At 34.1% G+C, this 23,527-nt stretch overlaps 2 protein-coding genes and 1 pseudogene across 2 annotated transcripts; 2 read left to right on the plus strand and 1 right to left on the minus strand.

Annotated features, from left to right (window-relative positions):
* Positions 1-543: 543 nt before the first annotated feature.
* LOC141679543 (putative UDP-glucosyl transferase 73B6) lies at positions 544-7,414 on the plus strand (annotated as a pseudogene).
* Positions 7,415-10,874: 3,460 nt separating this feature from the next.
* Positions 10,875-14,863, plus strand: LOC141677909 (DNA-damage-repair/toleration protein 111). Its single transcript, XM_074484031.1, has 2 exons — positions 10,875-11,824; positions 14,367-14,863. Exons 1-2 carry the CDS (start codon positions 10,982-10,984, stop codon positions 14,661-14,663), a joined length of 1,140 nt encoding a protein of 379 aa, XP_074340132.1. The 5' UTR covers positions 10,875-10,981; the 3' UTR covers positions 14,664-14,863.
* Positions 14,864-16,916: 2,053 nt separating this feature from the next.
* On the minus strand, positions 16,917-23,110 carry LOC141678113 (homeobox-leucine zipper protein ATHB-14-like). Its single transcript, XM_074484354.1, has 18 exons — positions 22,617-23,110; positions 21,453-21,612; positions 21,179-21,291; positions 21,004-21,094; positions 20,781-20,876; positions 20,538-20,651; positions 20,369-20,452; positions 20,036-20,191; positions 19,886-19,960; positions 19,697-19,803; positions 19,392-19,581; positions 19,064-19,252; positions 18,890-18,964; positions 18,672-18,806; positions 18,203-18,528; positions 17,724-17,835; positions 17,427-17,576; positions 16,917-17,263 (listed from the first exon to the last, which is right to left on the minus strand). Exons 1-18 carry the CDS (start codon positions 22,802-22,804, stop codon positions 17,117-17,119), a joined length of 2,508 nt encoding a protein of 835 aa, XP_074340455.1. The 5' UTR covers positions 22,805-23,110; the 3' UTR covers positions 16,917-17,116.
* Between the last annotated feature and the right edge of the window lie 417 nt (positions 23,111-23,527).

The raw sequence follows: 23,527 nt of genomic DNA on the forward strand, positions 1-23,527 counted from the left end.
CAGTATCCCAAACTTCCTTTACAGTTTGGCTATTGATGACATTGTCAAACATATCTTGATCTAAGCCATTAAACAAAATGTTCATAGCTTTCTTATCCTTGCGGATTTCTTCCATGTCTTCAATAGTCCATTCTGCTTTTGGCTTGGGAATAGACTGTCCAACAGCAACTGTTGCAGTGGCAGCTGTGGCTACTTTGTGAGGGATGTGAGGACCATTTTCAATACAGTTGATGTAGCTTTCATCTTGAGAAAGAAGATGTAAATGCATCTTCACTTTCCAGTGATGATAATTATCTTTTTCCAGGACTGGGATCTTTACACAATATCCTTCCTATTCATGATGTTAGCAGGAGGATTCTTCTGTGCACTCATGATGTTAGCAGAATAGATCTTTAAACTCTTTGTATGTTAAGAGCTTGCTCTGATACCAATTGTTATTCCCAGTGGACTAATAATGAGATTTACAGAAGGGGGGTTGAATGTAAATCTCAAAACTTTTTCAAGTTTTGAGCAGTTTCTAAGGCTAAGTGTTTGAGTGATCAAATGTGTGTGAATTGCTTGAAACTGATGCAGACAGATATATATTCAAACAAAAATGTAATGAACATAAAGAACTTTTAAAAACTTTTCTGGTGGATTTGTTGTTCCACCAGAGATGTGTTATTTCAGAAAATCTGTAATTCAAAGAATTAAATCACAGCTGCTTCCTAGTACAAACTAGATGATTTTCTCTTTTAATTTTTCTAAACAGCTCAAGGAAAATTCATATGTAATTACTAGCTGCTACTTGGTTTATATATCACCAAGTTTACAAGTGAAGACAAACTGTAAAATACAATTGAAAAGATTCTTCACATGTTTCTTCTTCATTTCTCTATCCAATGCAATCTAGAGTAATCTGTAAATCTTTGAATACTTCCTTGTTTGTATCAGAATGGAAATGCTGCATTTTCTTGATTCCTCCAAGAGGCTTCCACATTCCAGTATGTCTCTGTCAACCCATGTGCCTCTGTCAGCTTGTGAATTGTCACTATCAACTGCTAATGAACTAAGCATCCGTTGAAGGCTTCATCCGTTGATGCCTTATCAGTTGAAGTCTTTATCCGTTGAAGTACTTATCCGTTGATGGATATTATCCGTTGATGGATATTATCCGTTGATGGATATTATCCGTTGAGGCATTTATCCGTTGATGGATATTATCCGTTGATGGATATTATCCGTTGAGGCATTGTTTCTTATCCGTTGAAGGTCTTCAATATCCGTTGACACTTCTTCACTTATACAAAATTACAAGGCATGAAATATTTACAATTAGCCCTCCTATTTGTACATCCATTAGTAGTCAACATGACTGATTATTTCCTAACAACATCTAAGAATTACAGGTTGATACTAGAGAGTGAAATATGCTACAATACTAAACTTATTGCTAAGTAAAGCTACTCCTTCAACGGATAGCCAAGATGGTCTTATCCGTTGAGGCTACAAACACTAGATTTCTACTTAAGTGTTTTGCTTAACTTATCATCAAACTAATACACATATTCCTAACAAATCTACCTAAGGTATTTTGGTGATTATCATCAAGACTACAACATATTCCTAACAGTTACTTATATTAGATCAGATTTTAATATAAATTTTATGTATCAATCATTAACATTAAAATTTGTTAGAATTATTTGGTGGCTCTAGTTATATTTGTTTTGAGTATACGATACATGTCTCATGTTCGTTTTGTAAATGATCAAAATATGATGAAAAGTTAATTAAAATAAAATAAGAACCCTAATTGGGAAATTATTAAATCCCGTCTATTTTGGATCTCATATTATTTATATTATTTTAGTAAAATGAACCATAGCTGAACTTGGCTTAGATTCGGTTTCGATCAAATATCATTATAGAGACCAAGAATTTTATACTTCATTGTTATATCGATTATGGAACCATAAGTCTGAATTAAATTTTAATTGGTATCGGACTATAACTTTTGTGTCATATAATTTAATGTATTTACTTAATATTTACTCCCTCCGTCCCTTTGAATTGTTAACATTTAAAATGAAGTATTCGACACGCATTTTAAGGCTCCAATCTAGTATAGTTATATAAATTATTTTTCAAATCTTTTTCTTCTGAATAAATATTAAATGTTTAAACTATTATTCAGAAAAAGAAAATTTTCAAAATAAGTTATACAACTATACTAGACAAGAGCCTTAAAATGCGTGTCAAACACTTCATTTCATAATCGGGGTTCATGCTAATTTTGAACATTTTATGATGTCGGGCCCTCCTGATGTTATTATTTCCGATATGTTTTTTCCTTGGACGGCTGATTTTGCTATCATAATCGGGGTTCCAAGGATAGTGTTTCAAGCAACGATTATTTTGCCGCAAACACTTAAACAGGCTATTCGTGAACCAGATGCACCTCATCGCAAAGTTGATTCTGATTACGAACCGTTTGTCATTCCGAATCTCCTTCATAAGATCACAATGACACGGTCACAACTTCCGGACTATGTACAGGTACTCTCAACTGATGGAACAGTGGAAAGAGGCCGACTTGAAGAGTTGTGGTATCGTTGTTAGTAACTTTTCGGAATTTGAGTCAGTGTACACTGATTACTATAAGAATATTATGTTAGACAAACTTAGTATTTTAGACTAAGTTGTGAATCATTTTGAGACTCTATATGAGTGAGACACATTATGTGTTAGTGGTGTGTATTTATTGGAACGTATTCTCCTCTTCGAGGGGATTCCAACGCATATTTACACGCTCAAAATGAGTAAAAGGTGAATGAGAACTGATGTTACAAAGTTTTACCTTTTAATATGAAAAGTGGTTTTTACCACATCGAGAGTAGCACAAACCTATTCCTTAGTTTTTCTTATAAATACCATGTACCATATCGAAAAGAAAAACAAGTCCTTTCAAGCCTCTCTTTATAAATAGAGTCTTAGGGCACCAGTTTTATTAAGTCGAGGAAATAAGAGTCATCTCTTTCATTCTCGGTCTTTTTAGTCTTAAATTTTTCCAATATTCTGGTGATAGTTCTCGGGCTCAGTTCAAGTTCGCTGAGAGTATATTCGATCTATCGATTATACTAGTATCTCGTTTTATCCTGGGAAGCAGGTCGCTAAACACGGATGGTGCGGGGCGAAACTGCTTTAAGGAGATAGTTTTCTGGACTCGAGATTAAATCCAATCTATGTTTATTTTCTCAAACTCTTCTCTTAATTTAATTGTAACGCCCTCCAGACCCGGGGTATAAGTCTGGGGGTTACTAGCTAATCACCAAACATGTACAATCTGATTAACAATTAATAAAGAAATGAAATTAAACCCCTTTAACACTAACCAGGATCTTTTTAGGTTGAAGTATGAAAACAAAAACCACTAACTACTTTTATTACAAACCAACATTCAAAGTCTCACAAACTCTCTTTATTACAAACCATTGTCTAATTCATTTTAATCTAAGTTTTACTTTTATTCAAACACACACACCTACTATCTATCAACACTCCACCTGCTCGGGAAACTCAATGCTTTCTTCCTGGATTGGGATCAACACCTTGGGTATAAGAGGATCCCGAGGCTTGACTCGCTTCTTTACCACTCGAGTCCTGATTGGTTTCATATTCCTTCTTAACTGAAAACAATAAGGTGAATAACAAAAAAAAAGGGTGAGCCAAAAGTTGCTCAACAAGTCCACAAACATATAAACAGTGTTAAAGCATTTTAAATGAATCCGCCATCCCAGGTATATCTGCCAAGATATAACCTCACGAGAATAGAAAGAAGGCCATTACTGGCGAGTACAAATAAACTAAACTGGACACAAGTTCGCATCTATATTCTGCTGATCAGTCAGAATAAAATGCAGATCCATATCTCAATATATAGATCCAGTCGGGTACCCAGGCACTACGGCCCACGTCGAGGCACCAGTCATCCCGGTCCTCAGGATTAAGACACACTCAATCCCAAAATATCATTATCCAGTCCATCGCTTAGCAACCGGGACAATCGGTATGCTTTGATATATTCCAAACACTAGAATATATCAATCTCCATGTGTTACCAACAGAATATGAATCAAGAATCCAAAGAAACGGAGAAATCAAGAATTGAAATGAAATATGAACAAAGGGATAAGGATTGTATATTAGTGATCAAGAACAATAATCAAGAGAATGTAAATGTGATAAATATTTGAATCAATATCACTATTCCGAAAGTAGAATAGAGGAAAAACTTGCCTTCTGCGCGACTTACTGCAATTGAATCACTTATGTCTATCACCTTGGACTATTACCGACTCAACTGGCCTGGCTGGCTTAGCTTCTGTTGGCAAAATAGACTGGTTAAGTCACGTCGTACTTCATTTGCATCTTGAATCAACTTCAGACTGATCCTAACATCTACCTATGCGCTTATGACTGACTCATTTATTACATATAAGCAAGTAAGACTCGATTAACCACGTAATACACATAAGCACATAAGCACAAAATCATTTTTATGGTTAAAATAATTTTTAAAACCAAAATCGACTCGCTGATCGCTCAACTGATCGTTATCTGACTCGTTTCCCATTTTTCCGGAATTTTTCGGACTCGTCTCGGCACGTAACTTGACTGATAATCAAACAAGTCACAAAATCAACTAACTTTTAAAAGAAATTAAGCTTTGATATTATTTTTAATGAAAAGGATTCATTTTTCTGAGTTAACAGGCTTTCGTTTCACGCAAAACGGACTAACGGTTGAATTATTATTAATTAAATACTGATAATTCCATTTATTAATCATTATAAATAATTATTACTAATTTTTAAAACCCAAAAATAATTTTTAAATCATTATTTAAGAAAATCAGAATTAAAAATAATTTTTCCATAATTTTTTTGAAATTAAAATGAATTTATTATGATTTACTGAAAATTATTTGATTAATTATCAAAATAATTAATCACTTTTAAATAATTAATAAGTAATAAATAAATAATAAATAATTAAGAAAATAATTCAATCTGATTTTTAGAAAATAATTCAGAATTATTTATAATATAAATCAATTAATTAAATAATTATTTAATCAATTTATAAAATAAATAAATCTGATTTTTTTAGAATTAAAATGAAAATAAAATAAATTACAAAAACATTTGTCAGAAACCAGAATCTGTCAGAAACGGATCAAAGGCGGGTTAAAATTGGGTCAGAAACCGGGTTGCCAAGAACAATCCGGGTCGGGATGAACAGACCGGAAATTTTCCAGATTCTGGTGGGTTCCCCGGACTCCGGCAACCACGATTCAGGCCAAAATCAGTACCGTTTGTACTGATTTTTACAGGGTTTCAACTCAAAACAACTTCCTCAATCTGACTCAGGCCAAAACAAACCACAAACATCACGGAATCACCATCTCCGGTCAAAACCGACCTTAAACTCCGGCCAAAATATGAAATCATTCATTTGTACATGAAACTTAACGTTTAATAGTGCAAATTAAAGCTATGAATACATACAATCAAAGCCCTAAACTTTCAGGAACCAAAGATTCACAGAAATCATCGAGTTATGTTTTGAAAATTCGACCTAAACCCTAGAATTCGTGAATCACTATCCAAGCATCGTTTGTTCAATTAAACACCATGAATCGACTGTAATTATCTAACAAAGTTATATCAATCATCAAAACATCAAAATAACCCCAGAATCAAAAAGCCCTAATTCGAACATAAACCCTAGAAATCAAAAATCAAAAACGATGCAATAAAACGTGAAATTGATGCAAGAAACAGAAAGAACGGATCAAAACCTTCGATTTGAGTACTTGAATCACACGATTTGATGTTGTAATCAGTGAGAAAACACGACTTGATTCTTCGACCCGAACCTGTTCTTCCCGACCCGATTTCAGAGAATTTTTGGTAATTTAGCAGATTTTAATGATTAATTATAATTAATTAAATAAAAATTAGGCTATTTATAGTAGTAAAAATAATACTCCTAATTAAAATTAAGGGGCTAATTATACATTAAATAAAAATATTGGGCCCTAATTTTTATAATTTTTTAGTATTAAAATTTAATTTATAAATATTTTATATATACAATATATATGCCAAAAATTCCCAAAAATTGTGAATAATGCAAAAATGCAAAGAAATAATATAAATGAAAGTCCTATAATTTTATAAAAATAAAAATGTGATTTTTGTGGGGTTTTTGACACCCAATGGGGCCCGGAAAAATCATTTTTCGTAAAACGAGAAAATTTATAAATTATCTAGATGTTCAGAACAAGGCGATTGTAAAAGCCATTTGATGAAAAATAAGGCCCATTATTTTATTTGAAATACTGGCTTTAAAATCATCATTTGGGTCATAAAACGTTTGAAATAAAACATATAAATGCATAATAAAATATCTGAAAAATACCTTAAAAAATACAGAAATGACATGGAATACACATATCACGTAAAAGTTAGGGTTTATCAGATAATCACACATAAATGACACATTAATTCACAAATTTTATTATAATCATGATATAATATACACGTAAAGTTCCCAGTCGTTACATTAATTGTTAATTCTTATATGCTTATGTGATTTAAGAATTAGCAATGTTCTTGTGAATTAGTTTTATATTCAATATATATATATATAATAATGTCTTTATCGTACAAGATTGATAACATATTATGGGAGAAAAAATTAAAATATTTCACGCGGTCCGGCGTCTTTAATTCATTCAAGTAGTAATAGTAAGGCCGAAAGAGGGTATAAATCGGTTACCGCTGAGAATGAGTGCCTAACTTGGCTCCGCGAAAAAGAACCCAACTCTGTTATTTATGTTTGTTTTGGTAGTGCATATGTTTTTGCAGACACTCAGCTTATGGAAATAGTGTGTGCATTGTGCGGGTACGATTTTATCTAGGTGGTAATCGGTAAGGATGAAGAGAAGGATGATGACATGATCAATTGGACACCGTCAGGTTATAATCAAAGGGTGATTAAAATCAAGAGGGGCCTGATCATTAAAGGATGGGCGGCTCAAGTTTTAATCTTAGACCATCCATCAGTGGGCGGGTTTTTGAGTCATTGTGGGGGGAACTCTGTGATTGAATCAGTGAGCTATGGCGTACCAATGGCGACATGGCCTTTGTACGCTTTGAGAAACTATTAACGCAAAGTTTACGGGATTGGAGTTGAAGTTGGTGTAGAGGATTGGAACTTGTGGATTGATTGTGCTAGGAAAATTATTGAAAGAGAGAAAATAGACAAGGCTTTGAAGAAGTTGATGGATGGTGAGGATGAAATGGTGAAGGAGATGAGGAAGAAGATTAATAATCAACTTGGAGAAGTGGCTAAGAAGGCTATTTAAGAGCAATTCCAAGAGTTTGGTCCAAATTTGGACCGTACCTCTCGGTCCAAATTTGGACCGAACCTCTCGGTCCAAATTTGGACCGAACCCCTCTCCAACTCCAACAGTTCGGTCCAAATTTCGGTCCAAATCTCAAAATATTTATTTAATTATTTTAAGGTCTTATAATAATAAATATATTATTTTTGTATGATGTAAGATATTATCTTTATATTTTTTTATTATTATTAATTACTTGTTTTATTTTAAAATTGTTAATAAATGAATAATAGAATTCTAATTAAACTTCAAATATATATGAAAAATAGTAAACACATTTAGTTATAATTTTTATAATAAAACCGTTAATAAAACATTACATTCAAATAAGAAAAGTATAAATATTAATTAAATCTTAAAATATCGTTAACTAATACTAATTCTCAGAATTAGCATATTCTTCCCACAAATGTTCAATTAGTGCATCTCGAAGCGCAGTATGAGCCTCATTATTTCTAATTTTTCTGTAACGACCAAGGAATTTTTCTGGAGGAAGTCGATTTAATTTTTCTGGAGGAAGTCCATTTATGTGGATCGGAAAAATAAATGGTGTTGATTGAAGAACTAAAGCAGCTCAGAGCCTAGAAAATCCTCAACTGATTGCTTGGTGAATATCTAGGAAATGTGTTTTTCATTTCGTTTTCTTCACAATACAATAAAAGATCATATTTGAACTTATTTTGTTTTGAAGATCATGGTTGAAAATATTCGTTCCAAACATTACAAATTCTGAATTATAATCCTTTCTAATCCTATATTTGAATAATTCAAAATGAAATTCTAATAATTTCTCTCACTAATTATTGTAATTTCACAAAAATTAATTGTGAAGACGACTAAAACATAATCATGAATAAGAGAATAGTCTGTAGAATTATATTATTTTCAAAACAAACATATTCTAAAATCGTAAACAATTATTTCAGAAATGAAATAGGCTTGAATTTAATATGTTCAAATAAGTTCAAACACAATCCATTTGGCATTAATTAAGTTGGCGGTAATTAGTAGAAACAAGATCTGATGTGATAATATATATATATATATATATATGTATATATATTAACCCTATATATATTACATGAATTTTGTGAAGGATACATTTTTAGATGAAATTAAGTCGGGGCTGTAATTCTAATCGAGCGAGCCGAATTTCGAGCCAATAATTTATAATTCTGTCATCATATATTCGGACCAATCTCTCTTAAGTTGAATTTCATGATTTAGATCAGGGCCGTAGTCAACACCTCGCCGGCGAGCGGGGTCAGTTGACCCCCTAAACTTAAAATTATGTATAAATTTTAGTATTTTAAATCTTTATTGATCAAAATGTATATTCAATTTAGTACTTTGACCCTGCTGAAATAAAATTTATACACTAAATATTAAAAATTGTCGAATTATTTTTAAATTTGACACCTCTAAATTGCTTTTCTAGATACGCCACTGCACGTGGATAACCAGTTCCTATGTCAGTTGCATTAGGTTTTTATCACATTTCACTAGAATGATATGAAACTTCTTTAAGTTCCCAAAGAGTTGTTGAAGAATTGATTCCAGCTTATTATTGTTTCTTTGCGTGATATATATAGAGTGCTTTGTTTTTCTTTTTCAATTAACCGGCGGTCTCTCCTAATTAGAGATGTACAACAAACCGAACCCGAAAATCTGGCCCGGTTCGATCCAGTCAAAAACCAGTCAAGCCCGGGCCGTCCAGTCAAAAACCAGTCAAGCCCGGCCCGGTCCCGGCCCGGGCTTAGAGCCTCGACGGGTCCTGTATTTTTATGCAAAACCCGGTCCGACCCGGGCTTCGGTCCGTTAAAGGCCCGGGCTTCAATCCAGCCCGACTCGATTAAAAGCCCGGGCTTCGGCCCGGTCCGGCCCGATTAAAAACACGAAAAATTCTGGTTAAAATCTGATTATTCTAATATATTTTCTTATATATTTATGAATTCACATTTACTATAAATATAAATAATATTTTAAACACATATATATTTACATGTTTGTGATTAATAATATTATTTATATACTTCATTACATAAATAATGAAAGAAGAAATAGTAAGTATACTATACATATTTGAATAATAATGATAAAACATATTATTCTATAAACATGTTTATTTTTTGCCGAATATAAATGTTTCCAACGAAGTAATATTTTCATAAAATATTACATGTAAACTAATACTCCCTCTGTCCCCCTCAATTCTTTACATTGGGGGACGGGGTCCCGACACGCACTTTAATGCTCTTATTAAATGTATTTGCATAATTATTTTTTAAAAAAAAATTCTTCTAAATAAAAATATAATGTTCAAACTTTTATACAAAAAAAGAAAATTTTAAAAATAAATTACGGAAATATACTTTATAGTTGCCTTAAAATGCGTGTCAAGCATGGTAAAAAAATGAGAGGGACGGAGGGAGTATATTTTTACAATGATCTAGTTGCTATCATATTTAATCTTCGGAATCTCTAATAAAACTCGATCCGATTTAAATTAGAAAAAGTCTGGCCCGATCCGATCCGGCTAAAAAAAAGTCCGATAAGGCTCGCCGCGAGGGCCCAAACGGGCTCTGACATTTTCGGAAAATCCGGTTTGACCGGTATAGGTCAAAGTCAAAACCCGAAAAACTCGGTCCGATCAAAGTCTAGGCTTTTTAAGGTCTGGTCAAAATTCAATCCGGTGGACCTTTTGTGCATCTCACTCCTATCCACCAATCCTGCAGTGCAAGCCACATTTTATTTCATATTTTGTACATATTTTATTTCATATTTTGTACATAGCTTGTTTTGCAGTGAGCTGTTTGTGGTTAACTGGTTACTAATTAAACCAAACACAGCAATCAATTTTATTTCAGGGCTGGAAAATTATTGAAAAGATAACTAAATTAAGATAAAAATTTGTACACCACATTAAAAAAATTAATCAATTGTTAGAAGATAAATTGTCCGTCATAGTAAAATTGTTCTTTTAAAATATATAGAACAAAAAACACTTTAATTTATTATACAATATTATTTATTTATTATAAAACTTTTTAGCCGAGTATGCAACATTCATTGTTCATAATATCTAATTTTAGTTTTCTTCAATATTTTACTTTCATAATAATCATCAAATTTATGAAATGCATCCTCCATTGTTAATAAATGTGAATGTTTTCTTAGCCTATAATTTTAAAGTTATAATTCATATGTAATGCGCAAGTCATGTAGAAAAGACAGAAATTATTAAAATAAAAACTGTAATTCTGTGTACAAAACATTTGAATAGATAATATGATTTAGCATAAAAAAGATTTGTTTTTATAATTTTCATTCGAAAACTGCGTTTCTTTATTATATGATTTTCCATTTGAATTTAAAATAGACAAAAATAAAAAATATATCAACAACGCGACCTCTACAAAGTTAAAAAAAAAAAACACACCCCCAAATCAGAAAACACAAATTATAGGGTTCATATTACACAAATCTCTCAGACACAAACCCTAGCTTCTCTTACAACAACCTTAAACAATGTTGGGCGGATTATACGGAGATCTGCCACCACCATCCTCAACAACAGACGAAGACAAGAAGCAATCAAACAATCCCACTTCTAATGTCTGGTCATCCACTGTTAAAATGGCTCCTCCTACTCTCCGTAAGCCTGCTTCTGTTTTCGCAACCCCGAATACGATAATGAAGTCTCAGTCTAAGCCTAAGCCTGTTTCCAAAGTGGTTTCGACTCCAATTGTGTCAAGTCCAGCTGTAATTGTGGGGAATTTGCAAGGTGGAGTTGTTGGATTGACTGGTGCTGTTGTGGAGGAGTATGATCCAGGTAGACCGAATGATTACGACGAGTATCGGAGGAAGAAGAGGGAGAGAGAGAAGGAGAGAGAGGTTAAGAGAGAGTTGGATAGGAGGAGAGTTGAGGAGGAGGAGAGAGAGAGGAGGGAGAGAGAGGACAGAGAGAGGGAGAGGGAGAGAGAGTTGAGTGTTTCGGGTGAGGAAGCGTGGAAGAGGAGAGCGGCGATGAGTGGGGGGAATGTGGGGAGGGAGAGGGAGAGAGAGAGGGAGGATTCGCCTACGGGGAGTGGGGATGGGTTTTTGATTGGGAAGTCGGAGACGGGAGGATTGGGAGTGGGAGCTGGGGGGCAGATGACTGCGGCTCAGAGGATGATGGCGAAGATGGGGTGGAAGCAAGGACAGGGGTTGGGGAAACAGGAGCAGGGGATTACGACACCTTTGATGGCGAAAAAGACGGATAGGAGAGCTGGAGTTATTGTGAATGCTAGTGAGAAACAGGAGAAGGAGAAGAAGGTTAAGAGTGTTAATATTAATGGGATGCCGACGAGAGTTGTGTTGCTTAGAAATATGGTATGTGTGTTTACGGAACGATTTCTTTTATTTAGTAGTATTCTATTTGTATTGTTAATACATATTTGTTGGCTGCTGAATTATATGTTTATTGTTTAGAAGCGAAATTAGAGTTAAATAGCTTCCTAGAGAGTTTTAAGAGAACAACAAGAGGCATATTAAATCTTTGGGGAAGAGTTAAGATTTGAAAACGTTGTAAAATATGCAAACTCTATGCCACTTTGTTTACAAACTATAGACTATAGCCAAGTTTCTATTACAAAAAGCTGTATTTTTTTTGTTTTTTTTCTTGCTAAGCAGCTGTATTTTGTTTTTTAGAATTCTCTGTAGGATTATATAAAGGTTACTTATCAGGAGGGAAATATTGTTGGTAGTCTGAAGTTTGTATAAACTTTGCCCAATGGAAATGTAAATTGACTATTGAGTAGTATTATGAAACAGAAAGATTAGCAAGCAGATATGATAAAAAATGGTTGTTAGTATAACATTGCAAAATGCACTTTGATTTGTATTGGGGATTGGGGAAGTACGTTTAATATCTATAAGGGCAATGATTGATGTAAAGCACATCATTTGATTTAGTCGATATCAGTTTCTTATATAGTTGTAAAAGTATGTCAGTTTGGTTTACAAACAATAGCCAAGTTTCTATTACAAGCAGCTGCATTTTGTTTTTAAAATTCTCTGTTGGATTTAAAGGTTACTTATCATAAGGGAAATATTGGTGGTAGTCTTAACTTTGGATGGACTTTGCTCATAGAAATGCATATTGAGTAGTATTTTGAAATAGAAAGATCAGCAATCAGATATGATTAAAAAAGTTTGTAATTAAAAAGATTGCATTTAGGAATATGGTATGTGTGATGGAACTCTTTTTTTTTTGTCGTAGTAGTATTCTTATTCTTATTGTTGATACATATTTGTTGGTTGTTGAATATTATGTTTATTGTTTAGAAGCGACATTGCAGTTAAACCACTACTTATAGATATTTAAGATAACAAGTAGCATTCTAAATCATTTAGGAAGAATTAGGATTTGAAAACGCTCTAAAATTGCTAACTCCCTAACACCTAATATACCTTCTAATGACATTGAAGGTATTACTAGGATAGTAGGATTTATCTTTAAAATGATAAGAAAATGATTCTGTAGAGCACATCATTTGATTTAGTTGATATCAATTTCTTATGCAGTTGTAAAAGTATGTCACTTTGTTTACAAACTATAGACTATAGCCAAGTTTCTATTACAGAAAGCTGTATTTTGTTTTGTTTGTTTTTTTCTTGCTAAGCAGCTGTATTTTGTTTTTAGAATTCTCTGTAGGATTATATACAGGTTACTTATCAGGAGGGAAATATTGTTGGTAGTCTGAAGTTTGTATGAACTTTGCTCAATAGAAATGTATATTGACTATTGAGTAGTAGTAGGAAACAGAAAGATTAGCAAGCATATATGATAAAAAATGGATGTTAGTATAAACGTTGCAAAATGTACTTTAATTTGTATTGAGGATTGGGGAAGTACTTTTAATAATTTAAACAGAGTTTTATAATTGAGATTAATATAGTGTTGCTTCTGAAAATCTCTTGCATGGGTTTTCTACCGTAAACCTAATCAGTCCCCATCCCCTATCAAAACTATTTGGGTAAAAAGCCTGCACCTTCTATTGCTGTTTTAGTCTTAGACATGAGCAGTTGCTAGTTAAGGAGTTCTATGATATGGTGGAGGGGACATCACCTAACCACTCAGCAAATGATATGTCAAGGAGCATCTGTATCAGTGTTGTTTAACGCACAGATCACAAAAAAAGCACAGGATCCAAATTGAAGCGCTTTACCAAAAAAAAATCATAGATCTAATTATATTTAAGGAGCATTTTGAACCTTTTTATTTCGAGAAGATCTTTTTATTCTCTACAACTTCCGTTCTTTAAATATTTTCGAAAAGTATCATTTAGAGGGTCAAAAAACTTAAATAATGATCTAATTATAATTAAATATTTTAATTTCCTAAAATGCCCCTGAGAATTTTAACAAATTTATCGAAAAGGGTGCAATTTGTTGCGCCGAAATAGTAAGGGGATTTAAAGTGCAGTTATCTAAAGTATAGGTAAAAAAATACATTTTGGTCAAACCATGGGGATGCATTTTGCAAATAACTCACATTTAATTAACTTGTAAATTCCTTCAAATAGATGGTATATTTAAAGTATTGAACTATTTATACACATAAGAGTTGTGAAAGATGCCTGGACATTGTATCTTGTGCCTCTCATTGATTGCGTATGACTTGGGCTGGGCATGAACATTATGTGTATGTTTTGTTCAATAGCTGTTGTAAATTTATAATTCAGTGATTAATTTTTCTGAGCTATATGCATTACATATATAACTGTTAATAATTATTGGGGTATCCTCAAAGGTTTTGTGACAAAAATATTGACTAGATTTTTGAAGTAATAGTTGGTATATTATATTAAACCAGGTGATCCATATTATCCAGTACTAATTTTCTTCCTATCGTGTATGCTCTTTCACAAAGGTGGGTCCTGGTGAGGTTGATGATGATCTAGAAGGGGAGGTTGCATCAGAGTGTGCCAAGTATGGAACGGTGACCAGGGTCCTAATATTTGAGATTACAGAGCCAAACTTCCCAACTGATGAAGCAGTCAGAATATTTGTGCAGTTTGAGAGAGAAGGGGAAGCAACAAAAGCACTTATTGATCTTGAAGGTCGTTTTTTTGGGGGTAGAGTGGTGCGGGCATCGTTCTATGAGGAGGATAGGTTTAACAAAAATGAGCTGGCTCCAATGCCCGGGGAGATCCCCGGCTTTACTTGAAACTTGACAGATCAATATAAATGGGCTAATTGGGATTACAACTTAAATAATTGCTAGAATTTTGTAGCAAAACGTTTTCTGTTAGTCTGATCGGAGTGAAAGAAACTTGGCAAGCGATATGTTCTGCAAGTTAACTTCAAATTTGTGAACTTGTAGACAGTAGTATTTATAGAGTTACCGAGTACTTGTTTTTTTTTCCATTTTCCACAAGTTAATCCTGCATTTTTACTTCTATATGCTTTAATAGTTAAAAACTTGAACTGCTAACCAGAGGTATAAGGTTCTCTACCAGTTTTTCGAAGCAAATTAGACAGGAGTGATTTTATATTATTATAGAAGATGAGTAGTTTTACTCAAACTAAGCATGTCGGAAAGCAGAGATGTCACCTTGCTGGGCTTCTTACAGTGCAAGGTGCGGTAGAATTAGTGAAGCGATCATGCATTCATGTATGACGAGATTTCCCATAATATTAATTTTATACATTATAATAGGGACCTTCAATTATATCACAAAAATGGTACTATGCATAGCTAAGCATAGTTTTGTTGGAAGTAGCATAATGTGTGAGTGAGGTAATTGGTGAAAAGACCGGAACCGTATGAAGAAGAAATTAGCAGTCTAAGTATAATGAAATTTCAGTCAAGTACAATGTGGATTCTCTTGTAATAATTTTTTCCTGTTTACATTCACATCAGAAGTGTCACATGGGTTCTGGTGAGATATCTCTGGTGTATCAACTGAGGTGTGTTGAGAGTTTTGACTTTGAGGATACTTTTACAGATTCGAGGGGGTCATCATATAACTTGGTCAAATCAAATCACTTCATGTCATAAGCCCTGTAAATGAATACACATATTTGATCCAAGTATGTGTAGATGGATCAAATATGGGTAGATGCTTATTGTTAGTAGAAAACAATAAAGATTCCACGTTTATAAATATTTATAAAATTATAAGCTTATGCAGTTATGGTACCTCATTTTGTACGAGTTAAAATCCAAATATATAAGTAATTTTTTTTAGTTTATGCCGAAATAAATATGATAATCAATTATTTTGTAGTGACTAATAGACATGAATACTTAAATTTTTGAATGTCGTTTGCTAAAATGATTTTGATTACAATTTCTAAAAATAAAATTTCATAATAGTATCGTATCAGAATTCACGTGTCCGACGTGTGTCCAAGTATTGGATGCGGGGATTCAGCCTCTCCAAACTTCTTAGAAAGTAACAGTAACTGTATCCCCTCTCACAAAAATTATAAGTAAAAATAACTGTATTAAAGAGGTGCAACTGTTACAGCTACAAGTCCCCCTGATAACTAAGCTCAGAAGTAATGCAAACTGTAAAAGTAGATAGGCAGGGAGTAGTCAAAAAGGCTTGATAAGTCAATCTGATTGTTGTTTAGCGGTTAATGCAGGGCCACTCTATTGATTTCAGAACCCAAACCCATTATCATCCCCTACTTATAATCATGCTGCTACCCTCCCTTGTAGCTTTCCCTTTATTCACCACACATTTTATATCTACAAGACTACAAAGAAAAGGTAGGTTAGAGTTAGACAAGTACTTCTATGTGATATTTTAAATCAAACCGATATGTCCCGCTCAGAAGTAGAATTTAAGAAACGACAAAGAATAAGAGATATCGAAGGTTGTCTCTTGCAAAATTTGCTCTCTCGGAAAATTACGAGAGGCCTTGTTCAAAAATGACTCGAAAGTAACAAGAATGTTAGTGTTAGTTCCATTCAGAAAAAAAAAAAGAATTTTTTTTAGTGTTTTAGTAAAAACCTTTTGAAGAAAGTATAAAACTGATGTTTTGTAACTTAGGATTGGAGGGATGGGCTACAGTATAGATGTGTTGCAGAGAGAGATGGCAAGGGTCCCAAAATATCCATATTAATGACTACACCCTATAAATGTATGTGCCTATGAAAAAGATGCTACTGCTAGTAGCAAAGCTGGACACATGCACAAAAATGTACTGTTTATAGTAAGATGTACATGTTAGATATGCAAAGTCATCCTTCATAATTACAAAAATTTATGGCAGCAAAGGTTATGCACATAAAAAGGAAAATGAAGTACAAAAATCTTAGATATCTACTGAGCAAAAGTGACATAAGAATTGGACACTTGCTTCTTCCACCCAATTTCAAAATTCCTAAGATACGCACAGCAGGACTGAGTTCACAAATAATAATTTGATATAAAGCAAGAACAAATAAAAAGATATGCATCAAATGCAATTAGAGAAACAAAGTTCATTAGCTTCAGCCACACATCCAAGCACAACAGTCATAGGTCATTACATTATCCAGCAAAAGTAAAACAGACGAGAACTAGGTCATTACATTATCCAGCAAAAGTAAAACAGACGAGAACTGCTGTCACATGAAACATAGATACATAAGTTCATAGCCTAAACTTAAAGGTTCCGAATTATCTATTATATAAATGACCAATTTAGGAACATAAAAGCAAGACAGTGATCGGTATTATCGTCTTTGAGAACTTTCCACACAATGGCTTGGTCATAAGATATGGATCTGCCCATGCTTGAAAAACATATTCCTGGTGGAAGATAAGCAAATCCCTGCAACCAATGATATTGTAGTTTAGATAAATAATCTCGAGGAACACCTCAAAGTTTTAGAAATCAGGATACCGGTCTTCTATTACTAAACTTCCCAAATATATGTAGTACTATAACCTTATAGAGCTCTAAAAATCGAAAAACCATTTGTTGTGATTCTTACTTGTTGCATGATTTTCGAAAATTCTGAAAGGAGAACTTTTTGACCAGCATCATCTAGAATTTTATGAAGCATTATATCCTGAAGGGCCACCAGCGTAGTTTCGAGCATGTCAAGACCTGCCTGATTTGCAAAGGAGAAGACTGGAGATATCTATACAAGAAATTTTGCCAACACATAACAGTTTAAGTACCTTATTTTGCAAACATAATGAAGAACTACATTGTTTAGATGAAGCAAGAAACAAATATAATGACTGGAAGAAGGAAGAAAATGGATATTGAGATGTTCTTTTATTACATTTGTTTTAACGGAGCAGCAAAGTATTGCATCAGAATGATTCCACAGCTGCTCCAAAACAGCATTGCCTCCTTGAGATTCTGACATGAGGAGCTCTGCACCAGTGTGGACCCTAACACGAACAGCAATATTCGCATATATTATAGGACGGGGAAGACAGAAAATAATAAATCAAGTACAAACGAAACTTCACTTATAGTTTCTGTTAAGGATATAAGACACGGGGTAATATTACGACTTCAGTGCCAGCATCACTTTATTATCCATAAAATTGCTAAAACTACTTATATAAAAAAGAAATAAGTAAATTTTGGTCAAGGATAGAGTCAAAGACGATAGCATAGTCTAGTACAACAGATCAAATGAAACATATTCGGATACCAGCAAGAAACAGATCCAGTTTATTGTTCATATTTGAAGTGCAGACTAAATAATAACGTAGTCATATTTAGGTTTCAGGATAATTTGTAGTACTTTACCTGTAGCTCCTGCTAATCCAGCGTGCTAAAGTGAAAGCCTCAGGAGACCCAGGCAGTTGCTTTGGCTCTAACTGGAAGCTAGCCCGGGATGGAGCAATAGCCATTGCAACCCTCTGGACAGAGCCTACAACGCTCCGCACATACTGACGGGCCATCGCAGCCACATTGTCCCTAAAGTGGTTCTCAAAAGAAAATTGAAATGCTATAGTCAAAACTGACCTAAGATTATAACTCCCAGCATTATCTTCCCTGTGGGGGTGTGCACCACCAGGTCTCACTTCAAGGGCAGAAGCCAGATCCAATGTTCGGTTTGCAGTAGACTTATCCTAAAACAGAAACATAAGAGATTGGGTAACACACTAGATCCAACTTTTAGTAAGTGAAATTGCTGTAAAGACCTAGTAACATTAATTATATGTTGTCAGATTATTTCCAAGTTATTATTGCCAAATCAGAAACGTTACTGAACTAATTCAGGATCCAATGGTATCACACGGAAACCAGATGGCAGCAAGGGAGCATCATCAGCGAAGGATTCATCAATAGGAGCAAACACAAGTTGAGCACAGCCTCCAGCTGTTTTCTCATCAATTCCGCTGCAGAGCTGTTACAGTAGTTTAAGTCATTCCCACACAACTACCAGCAAAAGATACCATGTTTATTTTAGATAAAAAAAGAGTAACAAACCTGCAATAAGTACATATTTTCTGACAAAGTTAGCTGCTCTGATGACCGATTTTCTAGCCGAACAACCTCCAACAACTAAAAGAAAACAGATTAAACAAGATTTTACTAGAGTAATTACAAAGATGATGAAGAAATGGTTAAAACCAAAGAGAGAGACAGATGAGTCATGTTTACCTCTTCAAGCTCCACAGAATGGGCAAGAGGCAAAATGACTTGTGTACTAGAGGAGGCACCAGGTCTTGCACAAGTAACAGTGTATGGAGATGCTTTTAGTGATGCAGCAGAGTAAGAATCGATCATATTGTCTGCCCACTCCGAGCGGTGCTCTCTCAGGAAGCGCACAAGCAAAGGAGGAGGAACATCCTGCATATTAGACATTGAAAATTGTAATGTACATGAAATTTGTGCAACTATAGTAAGTACAAACCCAAGGGTTGAACTGCGCAGAATATTAAAGTAGATATTAAGCGGTTATGATTAAATTAATAACTGATCTAAGTACCTGAATAAGCATTGACGCTTTTGCACACAGCACTCCACCAAAAGTTGGGAGCATTGACAATGTGTTGAACTGGGAACTCAGAAATTTCCCTGCAGACAAGTTGATGGCAACTGTAACGTCCTCTAAGCCATCATTACCCATGGTCGACCAACCATCATCAACAAATCCATTGACAGCATCATTGAAACCCCTGTTGAGCAACTTCCTTTATCAACGAGAAATTTTGAATATTCCATCCGTACCCACAAGCAAGATGTTAGCAGAATCATATATTAGATTTCATCAAACTAATAGCTTAATTTTACCTGCACAGTCTTTGACGAAATGCCCTTAAAACAGCAGGTCGGTGACCGCCAGTATATTTAATTTCGCCACTGGTTTCTTGTGCAATCTGTCTTATGTGTCGCAACGACTACAAATAATATTCAGAAATAATGAGCTTGAAGAAGCAACCACTTATACTAGACTTAACATATACTATTTGTTATCCTTACCGCCATAGTCATTTTCTGAGCTAGAATCGTGGATGACTCGTATAGAGGCCTCAAAACTTCAGGAACGTTCAAAGGCTAAAATACACGACAGTTCACTACATAAGATTCCATGGCATGATAAAGAACTAGAGTGACATAATATTTACTTACGTTTAAGTCCATATGATCAACTATGTTAATAATGGAGCCACCACCATCACAAGGTCTTATCAGATAGCCACTAGGTAACATTTCAGCTCTCACAAAGCATGCAGTGGGAGGCCTCATAGGACCACTCGTTGAAGAAGTCAGTGACCTTTCACAAACCTGCTCACAAGAAATAAACCAAAAAGGGACAACTGATATTAAAAATAAATTACTATAGAATATTTGTGGACCGATGTTCCTTCAATGATAAAAACAGAGATCAACGATGACCCAAGTCACCCAACTGCTATGTAAAACATGTTAGAACTGCTAATGTAATTACGCTTAAAAGCTTACCACAAGACTACCATCATCCAAAGTTGTAGTATATCTTACTGTCCAAAAATCTCGAGCTGATGCCAGTGTCGTAGGTGCATAAGTCTGAGGAGATAACAATTAAGTACAAGTACATGTTTAGCTATGCAATATGCCGAAATTTAATTGCTCAAACTTAACCGTAACGAACCTGCATGTGTACGAGTTCTATTGTTCCTCCATTTCCAGTTGGAAAAACACTTGATACATCTAGGCAACGGCAGTCATGGAACCAAGATATACGATCTTTAAGGATCTCAGCTATCTGGAAAAAGATAAGTATTTTGGGATGTAAAATGAGAAAATAATAACCAAACAAACTTGGTTAAACAAATATATATATAAGGCTATGGAGATATCAGTCAGCTATATATAAGAGATTTTAACTATCTACCTTTCTGGGTTCAAGACCTACAAGACCACAGGCTCGAGCTGCTATTCCCCTACAGTTGCGGGAAACAGCAACACTGCCAATAGAATCCGGACCAGGCTACAGAAGATAAAGAACAAAAACACGTGTGAGAAGATATGTATTTAGCCTAAAATATTATTATGGTTATTAATAATATAAATCTGCACATGTACACGTTTGCGCTCCACAACATAAAATGTTGTACCTTCATTCCAATTATCTGTACCCAGTTGACAGCAGTCCCAATTGCCTTTCGGAGGAACTCTGCCAGGGTCTCCTCAGCTATTGCAAGAAGACTAGAACATAAACCAAGTCAACAGTTAATATAGAAAGCAATAATTTCAATAATAAGAAGATTTAAGTAAAAGAGTTTTAATTACCCAGTTGGGCTGCTAGCATCTCTATGCGGATGCTGAGATGTTGAGGTTTGCTGTTGTTGCTCAGATACCACGACCATAGACCCACAGCCAGTGTCTGTGGTCGTTGGTGATACCTATAATAATTCATATACATAGTAACTGGTTTGCACGAAAGAGAAATGGAAGCGTAATTATCTAATGAAAAAATAACCACATTTAACAACATGAAATTCAGCTCAAGATGATGGAAATAATATTAGAACAAGAATGAACAAGTAAAAGAAACAGAACTTACAGTATGCAGTTGGGTACGCATGCATCCATTATCATAAACAAGGTGAGAGACCTGCTTCTGCAGGCGGTCATTTTCTTCCATCAACAGTTTGTTCATGGCACTCAGCTTCCCGTTTACGGTCTGGAGACTAGATGCTTCCTTTCGTTGCTTTTCACGACATCTAAGTATAAAATAAAACAGTAACACGTTTATTCTGTCTTTATAGGAACTAGAAGGTTTACATTTCATTGATTATACTTTTACCAAAACATTGGGTCAAAAAGTTTTGGAATATACGTAAGATAATCACAAATTTACAGTTAAAACAGTCTCAAGAATAATGTTCCACTCTACAGGCTACAGCCAGCTGTATGCTTGTGTGGCCGCGGCCGCGGGGGATCAACCATCATAATTAGGCACAAACACAGAGTAAACATCCAGAGAAAAGCATAGCTCGCCAATTGCTTATAGAGCAATTGTTGGCCTAGGAACCATATCCAATTTAACAAATTCAGAGTAACATGCCAAAAGAGGACTAACTTCCTTCAGGATAATAAAAACTAACATTTAGCAAATAAAAGAAATAAAGAGAAACACCTAAAATGATTCTAAAAATTTTACATGCAAGGCCCCTTGTCCCTAATACATGACAACACTAATCCAATATCACGATACATGTGAACCAAAATAGCCAGATCAAACCCACTAAATTAAGCAAACTTTATTCATTTAGCTTTAATAATTAGTATCCAACACAAATTAGCAAACCATTTCTCGTTGGGGACTTCTGACATAACACTTCGTAGTTCATATAACAAGCTAAAAAGCATCAATCTTGAACAAAAGAAAATCTAGGCATTTGAGGTAAATGATTAACACTAAAAATACTAACTTTTTATTATATGATATATTAAAAGAAAATGAAACACAACACAAATGTGGGGGGGGGGGGGGGGAGAGAGAGAGAGAGAGAGAAGAGAGAAAGGGAGAGAGAGTCCTTGTAACTTCTAATTCAATACTTCCAAGTTCATATAACAAGTTAAATCAAAAAAAACACCCAAGTAAAATGACCAAATTAAGGAAATGTCAGGAAAAACTTCACTTTTTAATCAAATTGCAAGAAAAACAACACCAAACTGGAACACAACAAGTAATAATACACTAAATTGAAAGAAAGCAACAAACCTGCGGTTCTGAAACCAAACTTTGATCTGCTTAGCTTCAATGTTAGAGAGAATAGGAATTTCCTTCATAAGCTGCTGTCTTCTTGAAGAACTTGGCTTTGGACAATCAGCATAAACCCTCTCCAAAGCCTCAACTTGTTCAGCTGTATATCTAACATACTTACTACCATCCATTTGTGACTCACCCATTCACTCAAACAAACTATCAAACACAACACCTGCAATTAACAAACTATGAAATGAAGGGGTTTTAAAGATTTCAAGAAAAGGGGTATTTTAATTTAGGTTCTTTTAAAATGGGTTGGTTTTAGAATGTACAGGAAGGCAGTCTCTCATGTAAGAGAGCTAGCCTCCTCTATCAGTCATCAAGAAAAGTGTGCATTTTTTTTTAAATATTTGAGTTGGGTTTTTAGGATGGTGAAATTTTGCAAGTATCCTGAGGTTATATAAGTGTGCTTTGTGTAAAGCTCGTGCTCTTGGTTATCTCAAGACAACAAGAGAGAAACAAAAGTTAATGGTAATAATTAAGTACCAACAACCCACAGAAATACATAAAGCGGAAGGGTAATTATGGTCATTGTGCATTGTTTGGCTTTGTTTCCATGTTTGTTTTTTTAGATCAAGATTTAATTTAGGCTCAGTATTGAATTGAGTAATTAATTTTAAATATATAAAAGTTAAATAATTGAATTTGTTTTTTTGAAATAAATATCATTTAGATTTTATAGATGATTACTTATATTGCAGAACATCCCGTTATTATTTAAAATTTTATCAGTAAAAATAACAACTTACGTTTAAACACGAGACACATTTTTTTTTATATAATTAGTATAACAGGGAATCAAATTCTCAAAAATTGTAATAACAATAAATAAGTTTTTATCATCTGAGTTAACTCATCGTTGTAAG

The sequence above is a fragment of the Apium graveolens genome, chromosome 8, assembly GCF_009905375.1.
Source record: "Apium graveolens cultivar Ventura chromosome 8, ASM990537v1, whole genome shotgun sequence".
Lineage (NCBI taxonomy): Eukaryota > Viridiplantae > Streptophyta > Magnoliopsida > Apiales > Apiaceae > Apium > Apium graveolens.